At 42.2% G+C, this 16834-nt stretch overlaps 3 protein-coding genes across 3 annotated transcripts; all 3 read right to left on the bottom strand.

Moving 5' to 3' along the window:
* Positions 1-10828: 10828 nt before the first annotated feature.
* Positions 10829-12380, bottom strand: BDP55DRAFT_585120 (uncharacterized protein). The gene is made up of 7 exons (XM_060570866.1): positions 12138-12380; positions 12003-12085; positions 11807-11951; positions 11716-11751; positions 11197-11647; positions 10971-11111; positions 10829-10917 (listed from the first exon to the last, which is right to left on the bottom strand). The coding sequence occupies exons 1-7, from the start codon at positions 12279-12281 to the stop codon at positions 10877-10879; spliced, it is 1041 nt and encodes a 346-aa protein (XP_060428250.1). The 5' UTR covers positions 12282-12380; the 3' UTR covers positions 10829-10876.
* A 773-nt stretch (positions 12381-13153) lies between these two features.
* On the bottom strand, positions 13154-14255 carry BDP55DRAFT_705140 (uncharacterized protein; the record flags this gene model as incomplete). Its single annotated transcript, XM_060578025.1, has 3 exons — positions 13154-13669; positions 13726-13958; positions 14008-14255. 3 exons carry the CDS (start codon positions 14253-14255, stop codon positions 13488-13490), a joined length of 663 nt encoding a protein of 220 aa, XP_060428251.1. The 3' UTR covers positions 13154-13487.
* Positions 14256-14560: 305 nt separating this feature from the next.
* On the bottom strand, positions 14561-15235 carry BDP55DRAFT_668238 (uncharacterized protein). The gene has a single exon (XM_060575220.1). The coding sequence runs from the start codon at positions 15197-15199 to the stop codon at positions 14645-14647; it is 555 nt and encodes a 184-aa protein (XP_060428252.1). The 5' UTR covers positions 15200-15235; the 3' UTR covers positions 14561-14644.
* Positions 15236-16834: the final 1599 nt, after the last annotated feature.

Raw genomic sequence — 16834 nt, forward strand, 5'->3', positions numbered from 1 at the left:
ATTACTATACATACATACATGATTTATTACGCCCCGGCTAAGCTTTTCCAGGGCTCGTATGATTGTTTACATGGTCTCCACCTTCGTCCATATCCCTGCCTCCCAGAAGCCCATAAGAGCATCATCAATCTCTATGTCGTCTTTGTCACTACTTATCATCACTGCGCTTGCTTGTGGGGCTCGTAGCAGTCCATCTCGAGCTTGTTTCCCAAAGTATTCGGCGTCCTATCGCCGGCGGCCGAGGCCAGCCTTGTTGTCGATGGCACGAGGGTGCGTGGGGTGTCGTCGGTTAGTGTGTTGATATAGGTTGTGTGTTGTTTCGTTGCTGGTTGATCTGTGCATCCGGCCTATGTGTGTTTATGGCAAAAATGATTATCTCTTTGACAACGTTTACGCGTCGCGACCCGTCATCAGAATCGGACGCGCTCTTTTCTCCGAGAAAGTACGACAGGTCCCATGCGGTCAAGACAGCTGGAGGGGTTGAAGCTATCACATGAGGCTGTGACGATAGTCGCTGGTTGCAAGAATGATTTTGCAGGATTCCATGAGATATAGGTATTAGATACTCTCGACCAAAGTTGCTCCCTCCTTTCTTTGGAGGTATATTAGCACTCGAATTCGGCTTTAGCCTCATTCCATCATTCTGTATCTGAGGCAAAGCTGTCGGATTGGAAGTCCAATTCGACCTCGAGGTCAGGGCGCCCGCGCAGGGGTCACTTACACCCATACATACAATAATCGCGGCCTGCCCAACCTACGGTTGGAACCTCCCTTTTACACCCTTACGCAGAAGTTAATATAGGTCAATTGACCTCTTCGTTGACCCGCGGTTCGAACCGAAATCCCTGTGATAGGGATATCACCAGAACCCTTCCGAAAGAAATTTGGGCTCGATATTTGGGCTCGATTTTTACCTGCATTTCTGGCTCCAGACTAATCGACAGACTAATCGGCAGAAATTTCCAGGGAGACCGGCGACTTATGCCGGGCACCATTACCTGCTGTCTCCAGTAGCCGGAGTTCGCGAGCTACGAAAACTCTCCCTTCGGCATGACCGCAAACTTGATCACACTCCCAGCCATCAGCCAAGGTTTCTCATAGCGCTTAGCAGACAAAGTCTCGCAACTACAAGATCTTATTGCATCTATAAGACTACCAAGAGTCTATTGAGGAAGATCCAATATTGTGACCGTGCCTATCGCATGCTTGCCAAGATCGGCTAGCCATAAAAGCTTTGAGGCTCTCAACCGTATGATTCCTTCCACAAGGTTTACTAGGTTGACAGGTAATAAGATCACTTTCGTCCAGAAAGTCAATGCCTCGGGGTTGGATCGCGATTTGGCCAAGGCACGCTGCCACCCAGAGTCCTCTTACCAAATGAACTGAAATCTGCCATATCCTATAGTTGAGACTTAATCTAAAGATAGTTTGCGCGCACGCGAGAGTTCATCGAACATATGGAGTCCAAACTTCTCGGGAAAAGGAAAAGTCCCCAAAAAGTCGAGCGCCTACGGGCTCCCAAGCCCCTCGTCAGCGAACAGGGGATGGTACATTCGTGCAGCAAACAACAAACAACGTCGACATAACCAACAGGGTGGGGGGGCTTCGCCTAGCGCCTGCTGGGCGAGAGCCATTTCCCACGGAAGACCTTCGTGTCCTCAGACGACTCAACGAAGACTCCCCGGCCTGGAAAAAACAGAGCTGTGCGGTTTTTGAACCGCAGGTTCAAAGTCGCCACCGAGCGAAAACCGACCGGAGCAAGCAGGAGGAAAAAGAGCACGGCGAGGATGCGCAGCTCTCTAAGCTTAAATAACTTCTTTATCGTGCTTAGCGTCTTTTTAATCTACTACTTAAGATCGCCGATCATTATATAACGGTTAGCTCGCCGCTACTTACTTAAACGGTGTTTTTTCCCTAAATCTCGTTAAACTTAGAGGACTTAGTAAGAGTGCTAGTATCGCTATAAAAGAAACCTGCTCTATATATACTACGGTTTAGCTTCTAATCTTTTTACTTATAACTCTCTCGAAAACGAGTCGAAAGACCTTTTAGTATGCGCTCACAGAGCTCTTTAATCCCGCGTTCCTCTTGCCGTTCTTACCGACTTTCTAACTTATAACCTAGTCGAGGTAATTATATATAAGGCCGAGTAAGATCTTTATAGAGCAGTTTTGTAAATTGCGCTAAAGAACACTACGGAACCTATAGGTAAGTTATATTAATAGGTTAAAGAACGTAACGAGTCTACGAATACGTACTGTCGCTACTAATTCTCTATAGTATCGATAAATACCGTCGTCCTAGGGCTATAATCCTAATAAACAAAGGGGTCCTCGTTAAACACCTCGACCTTGCGTCGCTAATACTTAATAACTAGGTATCGCTATTAAAGAGCTTGTTTTAGTCTTCGATATCTATATTATTATTATAGATATCGTCGATATTAGTTACGTCGGTACTCGAGTTACCTTTTTAATCTTTCTTATCGAAGACGTCGTTATCGTCGTAGCCGTCGCTTTTAACCTCGGTAGCGAATAATGTATCGGAATCGTAAGTGTCCACATTAATACGTCGGTGCTTTAGTACAGTGGGAAGTGGAGCGGCAGTTAGGAGGGGATGATCGAGAAAGTTGTGATGATCTATCTAGCTTTGAGAGAGGATGGATCGAGGAATCGGCTCGCTAGGCAGTGTAGCGCCCGTAGATTATAGTGCAAATGGGTGAGCTATGGCAGGGCCTAGTCTGGCGGCCACATTTGGCTGTTGGAAACCTATAGATCTCTATATATATGTCCAAGTCCATTACCATTCTCTTAATCTATCGACCTATCTATACGTATTTATCGTACTTTACTAAGCCCTTTTATTTCGTTATCTTTAATTTAGTAGAGAAGTGGATTTATAACGTCCCGAGGGACCGGCCCGGAAAGGAACTCGAAAAACTATTATAAATCTCCCTCTATAAAAGGCTACGTCCTTTTAGTTAAATTAAGAGTTTGTTCTCTTGCTTTAAAAACGGGCCTCTTGACTTAGTAAATCGCCTTGTAGACTCTCGTCTTTTTAGTAAAGAACCTAAAGGCTGACTAATTAAGGGATATTAATACGTCATTTATAGTTCTATAGACGGCTATTACTATTTTAATTAGAATGTCGTAATAAATTCCTTTTTAACGTACTTTAGGACTGGTTTTCTAAGACGTTATTTATAAAATAGCTTAAAGAGGGATCTAGGGTCTATTTTATTATTAGTAGAAGTAGGAAAGACCGGTAGGGTTAGGATTTTGCATATTTTTAATTGATTCGTAGCCCGCTTTAACTTTTATTTTAGCTTTAATACTAGCTATAATAATATATTCTATAGTCTTAGAGCCCTGCTAATGCAAATAGTTTTTTAAGAATTTCTTTTATAATATTTAGGTTTTAGCTAACCGTATTAGTCGGAATTGTCTTTATAGCCTTAGAGCTCTTACTAGATCTTATTAGGGTTAGCTTAGTTTACGATATATATATTAATAGTTCTATAGGCCCTACCCTTATTATTATATTCCGGGTCCGAATCGATTTTAGTATAAGTGCCCGCTAGTAGTTATAATTTGCGAGCTTGGTAATAGATTCGAAATAAGTATATAGGAGGAGTATTTAATATTATTATTTTAGTATATACGTATATTTCGTTTGGTAAAGGTATATAGTTACTAGAATAAAACGCCGTTTTTATAAATAGTAGCCCGCTTCGGTTAGTTAAGCTAGGGCTAATTACGTTAGCCTTAGGGTTCGGCTACGGATTAGGCGTTTTTTATTTAAAAAGAGGTTAGTATATAGAAATTTTAATATAGTATAATATTTTTTAGTTTAGGGATGCTAAATTAGAGTATAGTAGTTTAGTTTTGGTTAACGCTGGGCTTTGTATTATATTAGACTTTTTAGTAGGCCCTTTTAGGGATTCTAAGGCCTTATTAACTTCTATTATACTAGATAGTACGACTTTTTAATATAGTAGCTAGGTCGTAAAGTTATTATTAGCTACTTAACTTCTTCGAGGTAGCTATTCGGTATAGGGCGGAGTGCTATCTAGGATAAGGGCCTCTAATTTAATAGTCGATATATTCTTAGTCGATTTTTAAGGGATAGCCGGGTTAGCTATATCGTTTATATTTTTAAAACTTAGATTTTAATACGAGGGAAATATTGCCGTAGCGAATACCCCGGGTAGTAACGAAGGTACTAAAACTAGTAAATAGTTAGTAGACTAAGCTACTATTTTAGATAGATTTTTGCGCGTCTTTAAGTCTACTATTATAAACTCTTTAGCTAGGCTATAGCCTATATTACTTAATGCTAGGTAGCGGTTAATCCGTAGATGCGTCCTATTTTTTAAATTAAGTTTGCCCTTAGTATTCCCTTTTAGGAAGGATTAGTAGGACGCGATTAAGTTTCTATTATTATAACCTTTATTTTAATTAAATATAGTCGTTGTATTATTTAAAGGAGGTATTGTAGTTCTTTTTACTATTAAATAGGAAGGACCGATAGTCTATTTAACCGTGCTTCTAGTTATCGGTAGATACATAGTTTGCGCTAAAGCTAAGTAGAATAAAATATTATTAAGATTAATTAGTATTTTAGGTTAAACGTTAGAAGAGTGTTAAAGGTTTAATGTTCGAGAAGATAGGAGTGTCGAAGTTTATTAGCTAGGCGCCTTTATTTAAATAATTAACGTTTAGTGACCAGTATAATATATTAATATTTCTGCGTCGTTTATAAAATAGAATAGCGAGTATATTATAAGGTCCCTTTTAAAAGCCGATATTTTTATATACGATGCCTAGACTGCCCGAGTATATTCCTTCCCTAACGTTCTTAGATAATGCTATATTATTGTTAATTAGTAGTCGTTAAAAGTAAACACCCGTTATAGATATTACTTAACCTAAGACCGGCCCCCTAAAGTCCTGTATATATTTTTTAATAGTTCTTAGAGTAGCCGATAGCTTAATACGGTATAGTATACTATTTTAAGTATTGAAAAGGTTATATTGCCGTTCGGGCTACTATTTTGTTTACTTAAGGGGTTATGCGTTAAGTAAGAGGGATGCTAGCTAGGCCGAAGTGTAAAGTAGATATATATAAAGCTTGCTATAGAGTAGCCGTTATAATGTATTTATATTAAGAGGCTCGTACTATATTAGGTATTTAGTGCGCGTATTATAAGAATAGAGTCGGTCCGAAGGTAATTAAAAAGCTGAATAGGGAAATAAATAAGGTCGGTCTAGGCGCTAAGTTTAAAGTAAGATTGCCTAACTAGCTTCTTCGCGTTATTAAGTTAGCGCTTAATAAAAAGGGGTAAAGTTATAACTAGTAGCGAACTTAGGTCGTTGCGCAAAATATATCCGAGGTATTAAGATATATAAGACTTAGCGACCTATTATAAAGTTATTTAATAAAAAGTAAGTTATAATAGTATATAACGGTATTCTTTACTTTGCCTCTCGTAATAAAATATTTAGGCCGACCTCTAATTCCGGTTTACGACCGTCTAGACCTTTTATTTTTAAATTAAAATAAGTTTATAGGGATAAGACTTGGAGTTAGACCTAGAGTAGACGGAGCTAGAGAGGAAGGTGCCTAGGTTATATAGAACGTTTCGATACGGGGAGAGACCTAGAGGTAAGATAGCGGCGTAACTAGGTAAGGTAATAACGTAAAAGATAAAGTTATACTGCCCTTAAGTAAGGGTACGATTTAAGAGAAATACGAAACCCGAGCAATAGATTTTTTATAAAAATAGTAGGAGAGAAAGTAGATAGTATAAAAAGTTAATATCGAGGGGAGGGCGACGTAGTATTTAAGGGCGGCGTCTATTAATATGGGTAAGGGTATATATATAAAGCGGCGTGGGCGCTATGCCCGATTAGAACGTGCTACTAAACTAAGAGGGGTAGGTAGCGACTTCTCGATTACCTTATAGGAGGCTAACGATAAAGACTTAACTATTATAATAGAAATTAATTAATAAAAGCGATATTAGCGTTAATAATAAACGGGTTACTAAGTATAGGATTTTAAATTAGTAACCTTATAATTTAATAGTCTATATATATATAGTTATTAAGTATATCTTTTTTATAAAGATTGTAAAAAGGGTATATAATAAAAAGAATATAAAGTACTTCTCTATAGGTATATTAAATATTTAGTTAGATATATATTAAAAACGTATAATTTATATAAAATCTAGGTACCTATACTTAAATAAATATTTCTAGCACGGTAGCTTATAACGAGGTTATAAGGGTTATTCTTATAAAAGAATAAATAAAGTGAATATTCATATAGAAGCAAGAATATATGAATATAAGGGGTAATAAGCGTAATAAATGAGGTTTATATATTTAAAGAGAGTAATATAGTTAGATTACTATATAAGAAGTTACTTGCTTAATAAAAGGTCTAGGTAGGTAAAAAGACGCCCTTATATAGGCATAAAAACCTCCTACTAGAATATTCTATTACTTATTAATTATAATATAATTAATAAGCGTATGCGTAAGTGAATACGTAATCGTAGTGCGTAATACTACCTCGAGAGAATTCCAGAGTATTTCGTTACTTTCTAGTACTTTCCATAGCTCACGTAAGCTTATATAAGCAGAATTGCTTATATAATTAAGACTTATAATAATCTACAGAAATTGTAGATTAATATAATATATAATATGCTTACGTAATGTAAGGAATAAGGCAAATAATAAAGTAAACAAATTTACTTTTAAAATAGATTATTATATCCCTCCGTAGTAAGCTAAAGAATATAGTATAGCCTATCCTATTATAACTAGCCTTATTTAAAAGGGCTAGTTAGTTAGTTATACTTACACTACTTATAATAACTAAAGCATAACTAATAAAAAGCGAGGCTACTTACTTAAAAATAAAAATAAATCGACGCTAGCTAAGCTTATAAAAAAGAGAAGTTAGCTAAGTTAAAGCTAAATATTAATTTTATTTTAGCGATAAATAAAGAGCTAGTTTAGCGTTTTTAATAAAGGGAGGATAATAGGGAATTATATAAGTAAACGGCTAATATAGCCTAGTATTTAAAAAAAACGGAGCTAGTAAAAAATAGTCTATAATAACGATAAATTTTTATAACTACGTTAGAAGAGGTAGTTAGGTAATAGGCTATTCTAGGGGTTATATAGTACTTATTTAATGTTTATAAAACTATAGTATAAATAGGCTATAATACGTACTTTTAGAAATCTTAAACTAGAGCTTAAGTTAGAGAGGAGGGTAAGAATAGTTATATTAGTATAGTTACCTTTACCGCCTTTATAAAGAGTTACTATTTTTTTAGACTAATTAAAGAGTTAAATAGCGACGCCGGTATAAGAGCGATGCTAGTATATTAATTTATAACGCTAGTATATTAATTCCTATTAATAAATCGTAAAAGAAACCCTTTAAAATCCTATTTAACAACGTATTAAAGAAGTGTTTTTTTTTAATTAGATCGAGTTTATATTATTAGGGCTAAATACGGTCGCGGCGTAGTTAATTATTTATTTTATAACGTATAGTACTTTTAGGGATATTATATATCTTCGTAGCGCGTTATATATTAAGATTCCGGCCTATAGTACGCGTCGATCTAATTACCTTAATAATAAAAATAATTTTATTTTTTTAAGTATAAATTAGTATTGTAGTTATTAAGTTGTTATACGTTAAAGGTTTAAATAGTTAAGAATAAAGCGCGTTTTAAAAAAAGTACGTCGCTAACTAATATACGTCGCTAACTAGTAAAGTACGTTAAGCTTATTTATTATTTTTAGTAATATAAAGCTTTTTTATATACTACTATTAATAATAGTATTTAGTCGTTATTTATAAATATTAAATCGGACTTATAGATATACGTCGTTACGCTATTAGGTTATATATAAGAACTTATTTTCGGTTTTTACCTTTCGTCGTTCTTTTATAATTAGCTTTTTTAGTTTTTTAATATTCGCTTCTTTTATCGAGCGCTTTATTTATATTATTTTTATTATTTTTTTTAAGCTTTAGCCTTTTTAATATAGTAGACTTAGTATTAATTATATTTATAAACTTCCTAATCTATATATTTACTATTAAAACATTTTATAGGAAAGTTTAGGTCTAGGCTAAATATTACTTTATTACCGTTATTAAAATATAATAGCGTCTAGCTAGGTAGTTAGTTATCTATAAAGACATCCTTAATAGGTTTATTATTACGTTTTTATAAATAAAAATAGCTATTTTATTTAAGTATAAAATACTAAAGGTATTTATTATCTAAGTATTCTATTTAAAATAATTCTTTATAAAAGGGGTCCTCGGGGTCGAATAAAGAGTAGTCTTTATCTATATGTTACGGCCAGCTAGTCGTAGTGAGTATGTTAACAGAAGTTAAGGCTGCGAAGGCTAAGTAAACAGTGTCGTAGTCGTGGATAGCTTCCCCGAAGCTATGTCTGTAAGTCGTAAGGTAGGTAAGGCTTCGGTGATCAATCGTAGTCTTATCAGAAGGGGTTCTCAGTGAAGATAGCTGAAAGCGATCGTAAGATCTGATACTAAGTTGATTGCTGAAGAAGCTATGGGAAGTCTGTCCTTGAGCCCGGCTCAAGTCCATACTATATACAAGTCTCGTTCCTGAACATATCCTTTGTGATGTCTCTGTTCACTATTGTCCGACTGTTCACCGAACGGTCGTCCGTCCCACTTATCCACGATCATACGTCCCACTTATTCGCGGGCGTCCGTTCCTTATCTTATCGTGTGATCGTGGTCACGTGACTTGTCCATAGTTCTTCCGTCCCGAGAGGAGTCATCCTGAGTCCGTTGCTTCTGCATATATGGTGTGGTAGCCGCCGTAGGTCCTGTGGGGCAGGCCCTGGCCTTGTCATGCGTGTTGGGTCGTAACACTATCTTAGGTATAATAGCTCCTTTATAATAGTAATTAAGGGGTGTATTACGTAATAAGGATAGGGACCGTACTCGACAAAGTGCCTATTACGTACTATATTACGTATATCTCACTTATATCCTATATATAGACCTTTCTCTTTTATTTATTTCTATTTTAATAGGTTAAGCCACTTTACTATACTCCGTATGCCCATTGCTATGTGCCATAACTCGTGACACCTTTGGACATGCGATGGGTAAGATGTTGAAAACACTATGCTTTCTTTGAGGCAACGAGTGCAATCCTAGAACTGGAGAATAGAACGAGATTCAGACAACACCGGGGGATGTGGAGGGCTTACCGAAGGGAGTATGCGGGAGCGGCGCAGACCAGCGGCGTGAATAAATAGTAGGTAGGTAGACATGGAAGCACGGATAAAGATACCCTTGACGGTTATGCGAGTACTCGGTTAGGTAAGGTAGATAACGGCACCATTCATCTGCCCCATGATGTTACCGGCTGGGAATCGCCTGTGCACGCCAGAAGAGGTAAAAGGACTTTTGTACGAAGCCTCGGCCTGGGGAATCTACCGCTGCAGAATGCTACCAATTGATTACCAAGTATTCACTTGGATGTGCGACTCTGTTGAACCACATGATTCGGCCTCGGGCTTCTTTGCTAAGCCAATGTTTCGGGGCCTTCTTGTAATGTTGGGGCACTCGGTTGTACTGGTTCAGAATCTCGGATTGTCTGGCTGCTTTATCATGAAGGTTATCAGACCTCCAAGCAGCCGGATTCCTGATCTGCCAATGCCCAGAGCAGCTTCAAAAAGGGGTCCGTCCCATCGTACTCGGCAGCATCGCTCCACGGCCGCGATCCCTGGTAAGCTCAATCGCTCGTTGTCCTGCCGAGGTTCGGCCCATTTCATTCAAGACAAGGATTAGACTCGGCCGGCGGGTTGGATGCCGAGAGGTGCAGAATCGGTTCCCAAGTCCCCCACTGCCGGAGGCCTTGACCGAATTTGAGTGGGGCCGCTGAGGGAACCGCGGCACCGAGCAAGACTCAGCACTTGCCACGGATTACTCCTATTTTGGCGAGCTTATACCATCTGATTGAATGCTAAACCACCGCAGCCGGACGCGAGTCGATTAATGGGCGATTTGATATATAGCTAGCAGTGTTTTGAATACTACAAAGAACGTCACGAAACGACATTCGAGCGACAGTCACATCCAACGTGTGTTCTTAATGATGATGTACTTTCTACGATAGTGGTATTACCTATTGGGGCGAGAAATTATTTATATGGCCAATCATAGTTCGCAGCCAGGTATTCCACCAGTGCCGCCCCAACTAATGTAAGGACGCAGGCTATTCATGGAGTGATTCCGAGAACTACGTATTATGAGATTTGGCAGAGTGCCTGAAAAGTACTGATACGCTTCCTCATTCATAAAGCTTGGACGTACTTGTCTTTTTGCGTTTGTTGTTTTCATCTTGGGCTCATTCTTGAGTGAATGCGTCGGTTTAGGAACCTCAGCTCGCCGCACTGATCACCTGGGAGACTCCCCGAAGTATCGCAGTCATGGATACTAGCTGATAAGTCAGGCACCATACTTATGAGCAATAAAGGTGTCTCGTACTTCGTGCATCTTAATTGGGAATTCGATGGACAGGCTATCATGTATAACATAGGAAACCTGGACATCAGGGAGCGGATTACGAGCTTACTCTCGTAATACTACATCAAGGGAGGAAAAAGCTCTACCAACGGCTATATGCGCCACTAAGGCGTTGTTCATTGCCGCAGAACAGAGAAAACGGATTACAGAAATCATGCAACACAATTGAGAACAGTTTTGAGATTCGTTCCTTTCTGAATCAATTTATACTAGTCGCCTCGGCTTGAACCTCGTCGAATTCAGTCCAGTTGTTTAGCGAACATGACTACAAAATTGCAGTGCCATTAACATGGCTGCTAACCCCCCCTTGAAGCTATGTAAGTAAAATACTACTTGTTGAGGAAGAATGAGATGCTTACGTGGACAATTTGCCGGTGCGCTGGTGAAGAAGAATGTCCACCGGTTCGTTTCGCGACATCGACGAGCCAATGATTCTAGGTTGAGCATCTCACCCAAAGGCATTCCCCATAGAGATAGGATATACTCGTGAAGGTGGTATTCTGACATTCTCAGTCAGCGAATCCCCAGCCGCAAGCACATGCACTTCTCTGGTTCGGAGAATGAGGCAAGAAAAGCACAACTAACCAGCCTTGGTTGGCCAGGCTTCAAACGTGGGCGAGTCCCCGGCAACAGCAGCAAAGTAGCAGTCATGCAGCCAGTCAAGTATAGACTCCTCTTGAGCCACGCCTCCAAACTTGATTTCTTTGTGACCCCTGAGCCCTAGATGGGCGCGTTCGGTTGGACTTTTACTGTGATAAGCCTCGACCCACCCACTCCGGATAAAGAGGATGTCGCCAATCTCAATGTCGCCTCCTTGCGCCTTAGGCCGGATGTCTATGCCCTGCGCTCGGCCACATTCGAGCAAGTCTTGATAACATATGCTGCAAGTGTCGTATGGATCAAAATCAAGACCCTTGGCGTGGGCATAAGAGCAGAAATCCAGAAGCACGCCGCGGCCAGCGATGCCACGCTCAGCCCAGTGGTGAATTGAGCATTTCAGATTACTGGCCGGTCCCTCGATGTTTTGTCCCTTTGTCTGTTTTGAAGGCGTATTCTATTAATTTCATCACGGTTCACAGAGCAGGAGGTGTATGAGCGTCCTACATTGTTGTAAAATGTCCCGGAAGGTAGATGCGCAAACTGGTGTATATCAGCATTCGAGATGTAGTACACCCACGAGGGGGATGGTACATACATGTCTGAAGCCGTCCCATTGAGTTCCGCTCTGGGTGTTCATGTAGTAGTTGTCATCATAAAATAATCCAGGAGCCAGAGTCTTGATGTGGTGGACAAAGGGCTCTCGATTGAAGGCAGGCTGGCCTGGGACGTCGAGAGGCAGGCTACGCAGTATTAAGACAAAGTTATGCCGGTGGGATTCGGGGGTTCTGTACTTTACCGGTATAACCTCGCCACTTTTAATTGCTGTGGATGCAGCCAGCACACGGGTGCGGGTGAGAAGGTTGAGGCGGCCAACCTGACGGCTATGAGCTCACATACTCTTGTGCAAAAGGGACAATGACAGGCACATTATCTTCAGCGCCCCAAACCCAGGCAGCATCTTTTGGGGCTCCCGGAATGACAGGCAAGTCTCGTCGGAGTGGAAAAGATATACTTTCGGGGTTCCAGGTCTCGGGCACTTGAACACGCTCGGCATCTTGAGAGGGCACCATGGTTGAGAATGGTAGGCTTCGAGCGACAGGGCACTAACGGGGAAACAATGTAGCCAAAGGAGATATTTCAGAAACGTAGATCGCTAGCTGAGAGGATAAAGTAGTGAGTTATGAATTTACGAAGTATACCAGCCCTGATACGGGGCTGGAACTATGACGGCACCAGCGCCTGTCTTTTCCCGGTGAGGGGTTGCCAGCCGCACGGGGTGCGTAGCCGGGCCCTGTTCATGGCGCCTGATGCCCCAAATTTCCACTTGATACCGAGTCACTGAGTGTTCAGAAAATGATAATGATAGTTATAAATTGAACCTTTTTTTTTTTTTTGTTCTTCTAGAGAATAGTCGCACTAGGAGAGTACTCCAATCAACCATCGGGATGAAGTAGAGAATTTGACTTAGGTAGCCCGACACGAACGATTCTGCATGCGCCGAGCCAATCGGCAGTCTCTGAGCGTGCCGAGCTTGAGAGAACTTGAGCTTGACTAATCACCTAAATGGCACATCGTAATGAAGAGGTAATGGGCCAAGCTCTGAGCTCCTTGCCGGTGCTATGCTTTTCCCGGACACAGGAGCTATATTTTTTTTTCAATAGTTTGACAAAACTCGTCCTCAATGCCGGACTAATCCAGAATTCTACGCGCAGGATTTCTCAATTTTACGTTTATTCTGCCATCGCCCGGGCAAGTGCTTGTTCATCGATAGCCCCCCATTCGTCAAAGTCAACAGAAGCTGTAGCCAGCCAGTCGGTAGCAGGGTGTGGGTCTGGGGACAGTGCCGCGGTAAGTGGAGCTTGAGCCTAGATGCCTACTAGGTGTTATTAGTGTAGGTTGCCGAGGCCAAACGACGACAAAGAGACAGCACAATCTACCTTAGGTAAAGCGAAAGGCTTCAAGACTGTTACGGAACAAACCACTGGATCATCATGTAGCTTGGACGGGAGCATTCATCCATGAAACCATGATTGTCCGCGAAAAGTTCGGGCTCGTTAGGAGGAGCAGTTGCTGCTGACGGTGATAGTATCGATAGTATAAAAGTGATGAACTAGTCACAAATGTCTGAACTAGTCCCTAGAAGCACCTGGCGGCGCAGAGATTTTACGTCTCGCTGCACATGGCACGACGCGCTAAAATGGGACCCCATGGCACAATTGAGTTTACACCTTCGATAGTGAACCCAAAACCGAATCAATTGGAGGGCCAATAATTCTCTACACAACTCTCGCATTTCTCCTTCTGCTAATGTCCGCCGTTTTGTCCCCGTCTGGATATCCCCAAGCATCGACGCCGCAAGTGCCCCATCTTCGCCACCAGCGATATCCATACGACACACCCTTTTTGGCTGTCCAGTGATTGTCTGGATTCCGTCGAACCCGAGGGCGGCCATGTAAGCCTGGATCGTGTCAGCCGTCAGCTCCTCAGATTTGCGTCACTCGACTTTAGACTCACATCTCCCCTTGTATTTCTTCGTCCGCGGGCGCTTCGTAAACTTTTGGCACTCGGCACAGTATCTCAGGTCTCCCATCGATCTGCGGAGTCTTGCATATAGCGGGCACGTGGTACACGAGCAGTGCCTACACCACTGCCGCCGGCACATGGTGTGTTCGGTGGCATACGATCGACAGGGCGTCCAATTTGAACATCTCCTCGGGGGCTCAGCGTACTTGTAGACATGGCGTTTCCTCCGATGCCAGTATTTGTCCTGGACAACGCCGATTGCTGAAGTGTCACCGCATTCGCACTTGAGCGCTTCTGGGGGGTGAACTTGGTCGTAGGAGAGTAGCGAGGGTTTTGCCGGGGATGAGTGGAAGCATCATGGCGCGGAAAGAGTGTGATGCCAGAGACATGCAGATGAGGTCGTTTTGCTGGCAGTGTGAAAGAATCTCAAGTTGAAGCTCGGGTGGGAGTCTGGCGAAGATGGCGAATGAGAATTGTGTAAGTGGTTGGGAAGACTTGACAGGGGTGCCTTTTCCGGACATGGTGCATGAGGCTGAGATGGTGTCAAAATATTCGAAGGCCAGAAACATCAAAGAGATGGTAGCTTGAAAATATCTTGTATGCCAGGGCAAATTGATGAATTTCTTCTGGAAAGCTCACAGAAAATGAGGTTCAATCTACAAGCTTTTGTATTCGACGATGGGCTGCATTTAACCCTTGTTCTGATAGCCGTTAGCGGGTGTTGCCTGCTCTCAAGCCAGCTGGCCCCACAAATCTGCCTAAACATCGTGACACCACACGATGGACGGAAGCGTTAGAATAGGAAATAGGACGGCCAATACGTTTCGGAACGATCACGTTGCTCGGTGATCATCGAATTACACTGCGACTATCTGTCAAAAGCCCCATCAGCCTAAGTGGATCTCAATACTCAGACAACATCATCCTCATCCGCCTCCTCCAACCTCTGCTTCGCGATTTCCTCTAGGTTTCTGATGGCACCTTCGACCACATCAATATCTTCGAACTCCTCATCAGATACTTCTTCATCGGATTCACCAGCCTCCTCATTTGAAACACCGGCAGCGCTAATCAGATGATTCATCACACTAATGCGGTATCTGAGTTCGAGGTCCCAATTTGGAAGATCGTCTTGCGTCTTTGCAGTGATATCAAATTTGTGGCCATCACTAATTCCGCGCTGGGTCACTGAAGAAACGAGGCGGGGTTTTTGAGGCTCGTCGTCGCCGAGCTGGAAATTCTCCAGCAGCTCATAGGGATCTTGCGCCAGATCGCTTCTCCATGCGCGTAGTTCGTATTGCCTCGCCTGTGTCTGCAGCAAATGCACGCGCAAGCGAATGGAGTGGTCGCCGTTCGATTGGGTGCCTCTATTGATTGGCTGCAGGGCTAGTCTGCCGTCGTTAAACATTCGACGCGGAATACGGTCCAGGCAGATCAGGTTGACGGTAGAGTCCAGGTCGACCATTCTGAGAGCATCAGTGAATCTTTGAGCTGTCCCCCGTCCGAAAACTTTTATTAGAGCGTGCACGCTCGTCACGATCGTGCCACTCTTCTTGATGGAGGCAAAAGGGTAGATATGAGCAGCTTCACAGTATCTGGTGCCTAGCAAAGGGCATGTCCCATTGTCCCGCTGCTTTGCCTATCGAGAATTAGCTTACCACTTACTGAATTGAGAGAACATCTCCTGGCTCACCATTTGAACCGCTCGCTTGTTCCTGTACTTCTTCTGGTTGCCTGGCGAACTTGGTGAACCAGATTGCGCAGACTGCTGTCGGTCTCCGGAACCTGCCTTCCCAGGAGAATTCTGCAGAGGTGATAAGAGCGGTCGTGGCCTGATGCTGCTCTTCGTTGGGGTGCTTCTTGGACTGCGGGTTGCCGGTTCTCTTCGTGGGCACTTGGCACTTGGAGACGACGCAGCGGAGTCCACCTCAATATGGTCGGGAGTCTTGTCTTTGATTCAATATATCAGCGCGATGAATAGCACTCAATAGTCTGGGAGATAGAACTTACCCAATGCCACAAGCTGTTGGACCGCCTCGCTGATAAGCATCAGAGACGGACCAGCATCTTCCACGGACGACTCTTTGAGGATATCCCTGGAGTTCTAAAGCTCGGATAAGTCGTTACTCATGCAAGCCGCCCAAGGGTAAGGTGTATGGAGGTCTTCGGGTATGGAGCTAGTGGTTTTACCGTCGAGAAACTTCATGCGCTTGATATCTTCCAAGATTTCCACCCGAGCCTCACAATTATTCAGATAGAGCTTTGATTTTACGGATGACCAGGGGCAACTGAGGGGATCGTTTACCTCTTGAAGATGTTCGTCCCTTATTCCCTTTTGGTTGGAATGGTTTATAATTTGCTTGAATCGCGAAATGCTGTGTATGATCGTGTTTATACTGAGAAATGTTCTCCCAGAGCTTGCGAGTCAGTATGTGTCTGGTCAAGTCGGGGGTAGAGGAGGACACGATGGGCTGGAGTGGAGATTAAGCTTCTTCCAGTGTGGTGTATCCTACAGACCTCGACGAGTCCTGCTGGACGCTCTTCTTCAAGAATTAGAATGCTACATGGAATTGGTGATTAAGGGAACAAACGAAAATGCTTGGACAGACCTGGTTGGAGCACGGTACCAAAGGGGGGGGGGGGGGGGGGTTGAGAGCAAAAGTCAAAATCTCAAGCCAGTCATGACCACACAGATGACAGAAAGAGGTCAAGGAAATTAGAACCTTTGCGAACACTCCACCAATCAGACTTGGAATGCGCATGGGTGGAGAAGGCTGTCGAAAATGCCGACGTACCTGGATGAACAAGGTAGCATAATAGAGGTCAGCTCTCTGTTAATTTGATAGGTTTATGTGATTTGTTGCCATGACAGATCTCCAAACCAACTTTTTTCAGCCTATGGTATGGTTATACTTGATCTTTATTCAGTCCATCCTATGCTTAAACCGGCGTGATGGCTTTTGTTCAAGACAAGCCAACTGTGAACAAAGTGATCTAAGCATTCACTTCAAAAATGCAAATGGCATATACCATGCAATATAAATACAGGGATAGCAAGGATGGCAATGATGTAAGAGTATGAAGAAGCAGGATAAGAGTT

Source organism: Colletotrichum godetiae (genome assembly GCF_030913485.1).
Source record: "Colletotrichum godetiae strain CBS 193.32 chromosome Unknown BDP55scaffold_27, whole genome shotgun sequence".
Lineage (NCBI taxonomy): Eukaryota > Fungi > Ascomycota > Sordariomycetes > Glomerellales > Glomerellaceae > Colletotrichum > Colletotrichum godetiae.

Bases quoted from the DNA above. Each gene is read 5' to 3' on its own strand.
- BDP55DRAFT_585120 (XM_060570866.1), bottom strand. From the start codon at position 12,281: ATGGTGCCCTCTCAAGATGCCGAGCGTGTTCAAGTGCCCGAGACCTGG. The intron at 12,086-12,137 runs GTGCCTGTCATT...CATAGCCGTCAG, and splicing joins TTTGGGGCGCTGAAGATAAT to GTTGGCCGCCTCAACCTTCT. The intron at 11,648-11,715 runs GTAGGACGCTCA...CCTTCAAAACAG, and splicing joins CCGGGACATTTTACAACAAT to ACAAAGGGACAAAACATCGA.
- BDP55DRAFT_668238 (XM_060575220.1), bottom strand. From the start codon at position 15,199: ATGGTCGACCTGGACTCTACCGTCAACCTGATCTGCCTGGACCGTATT.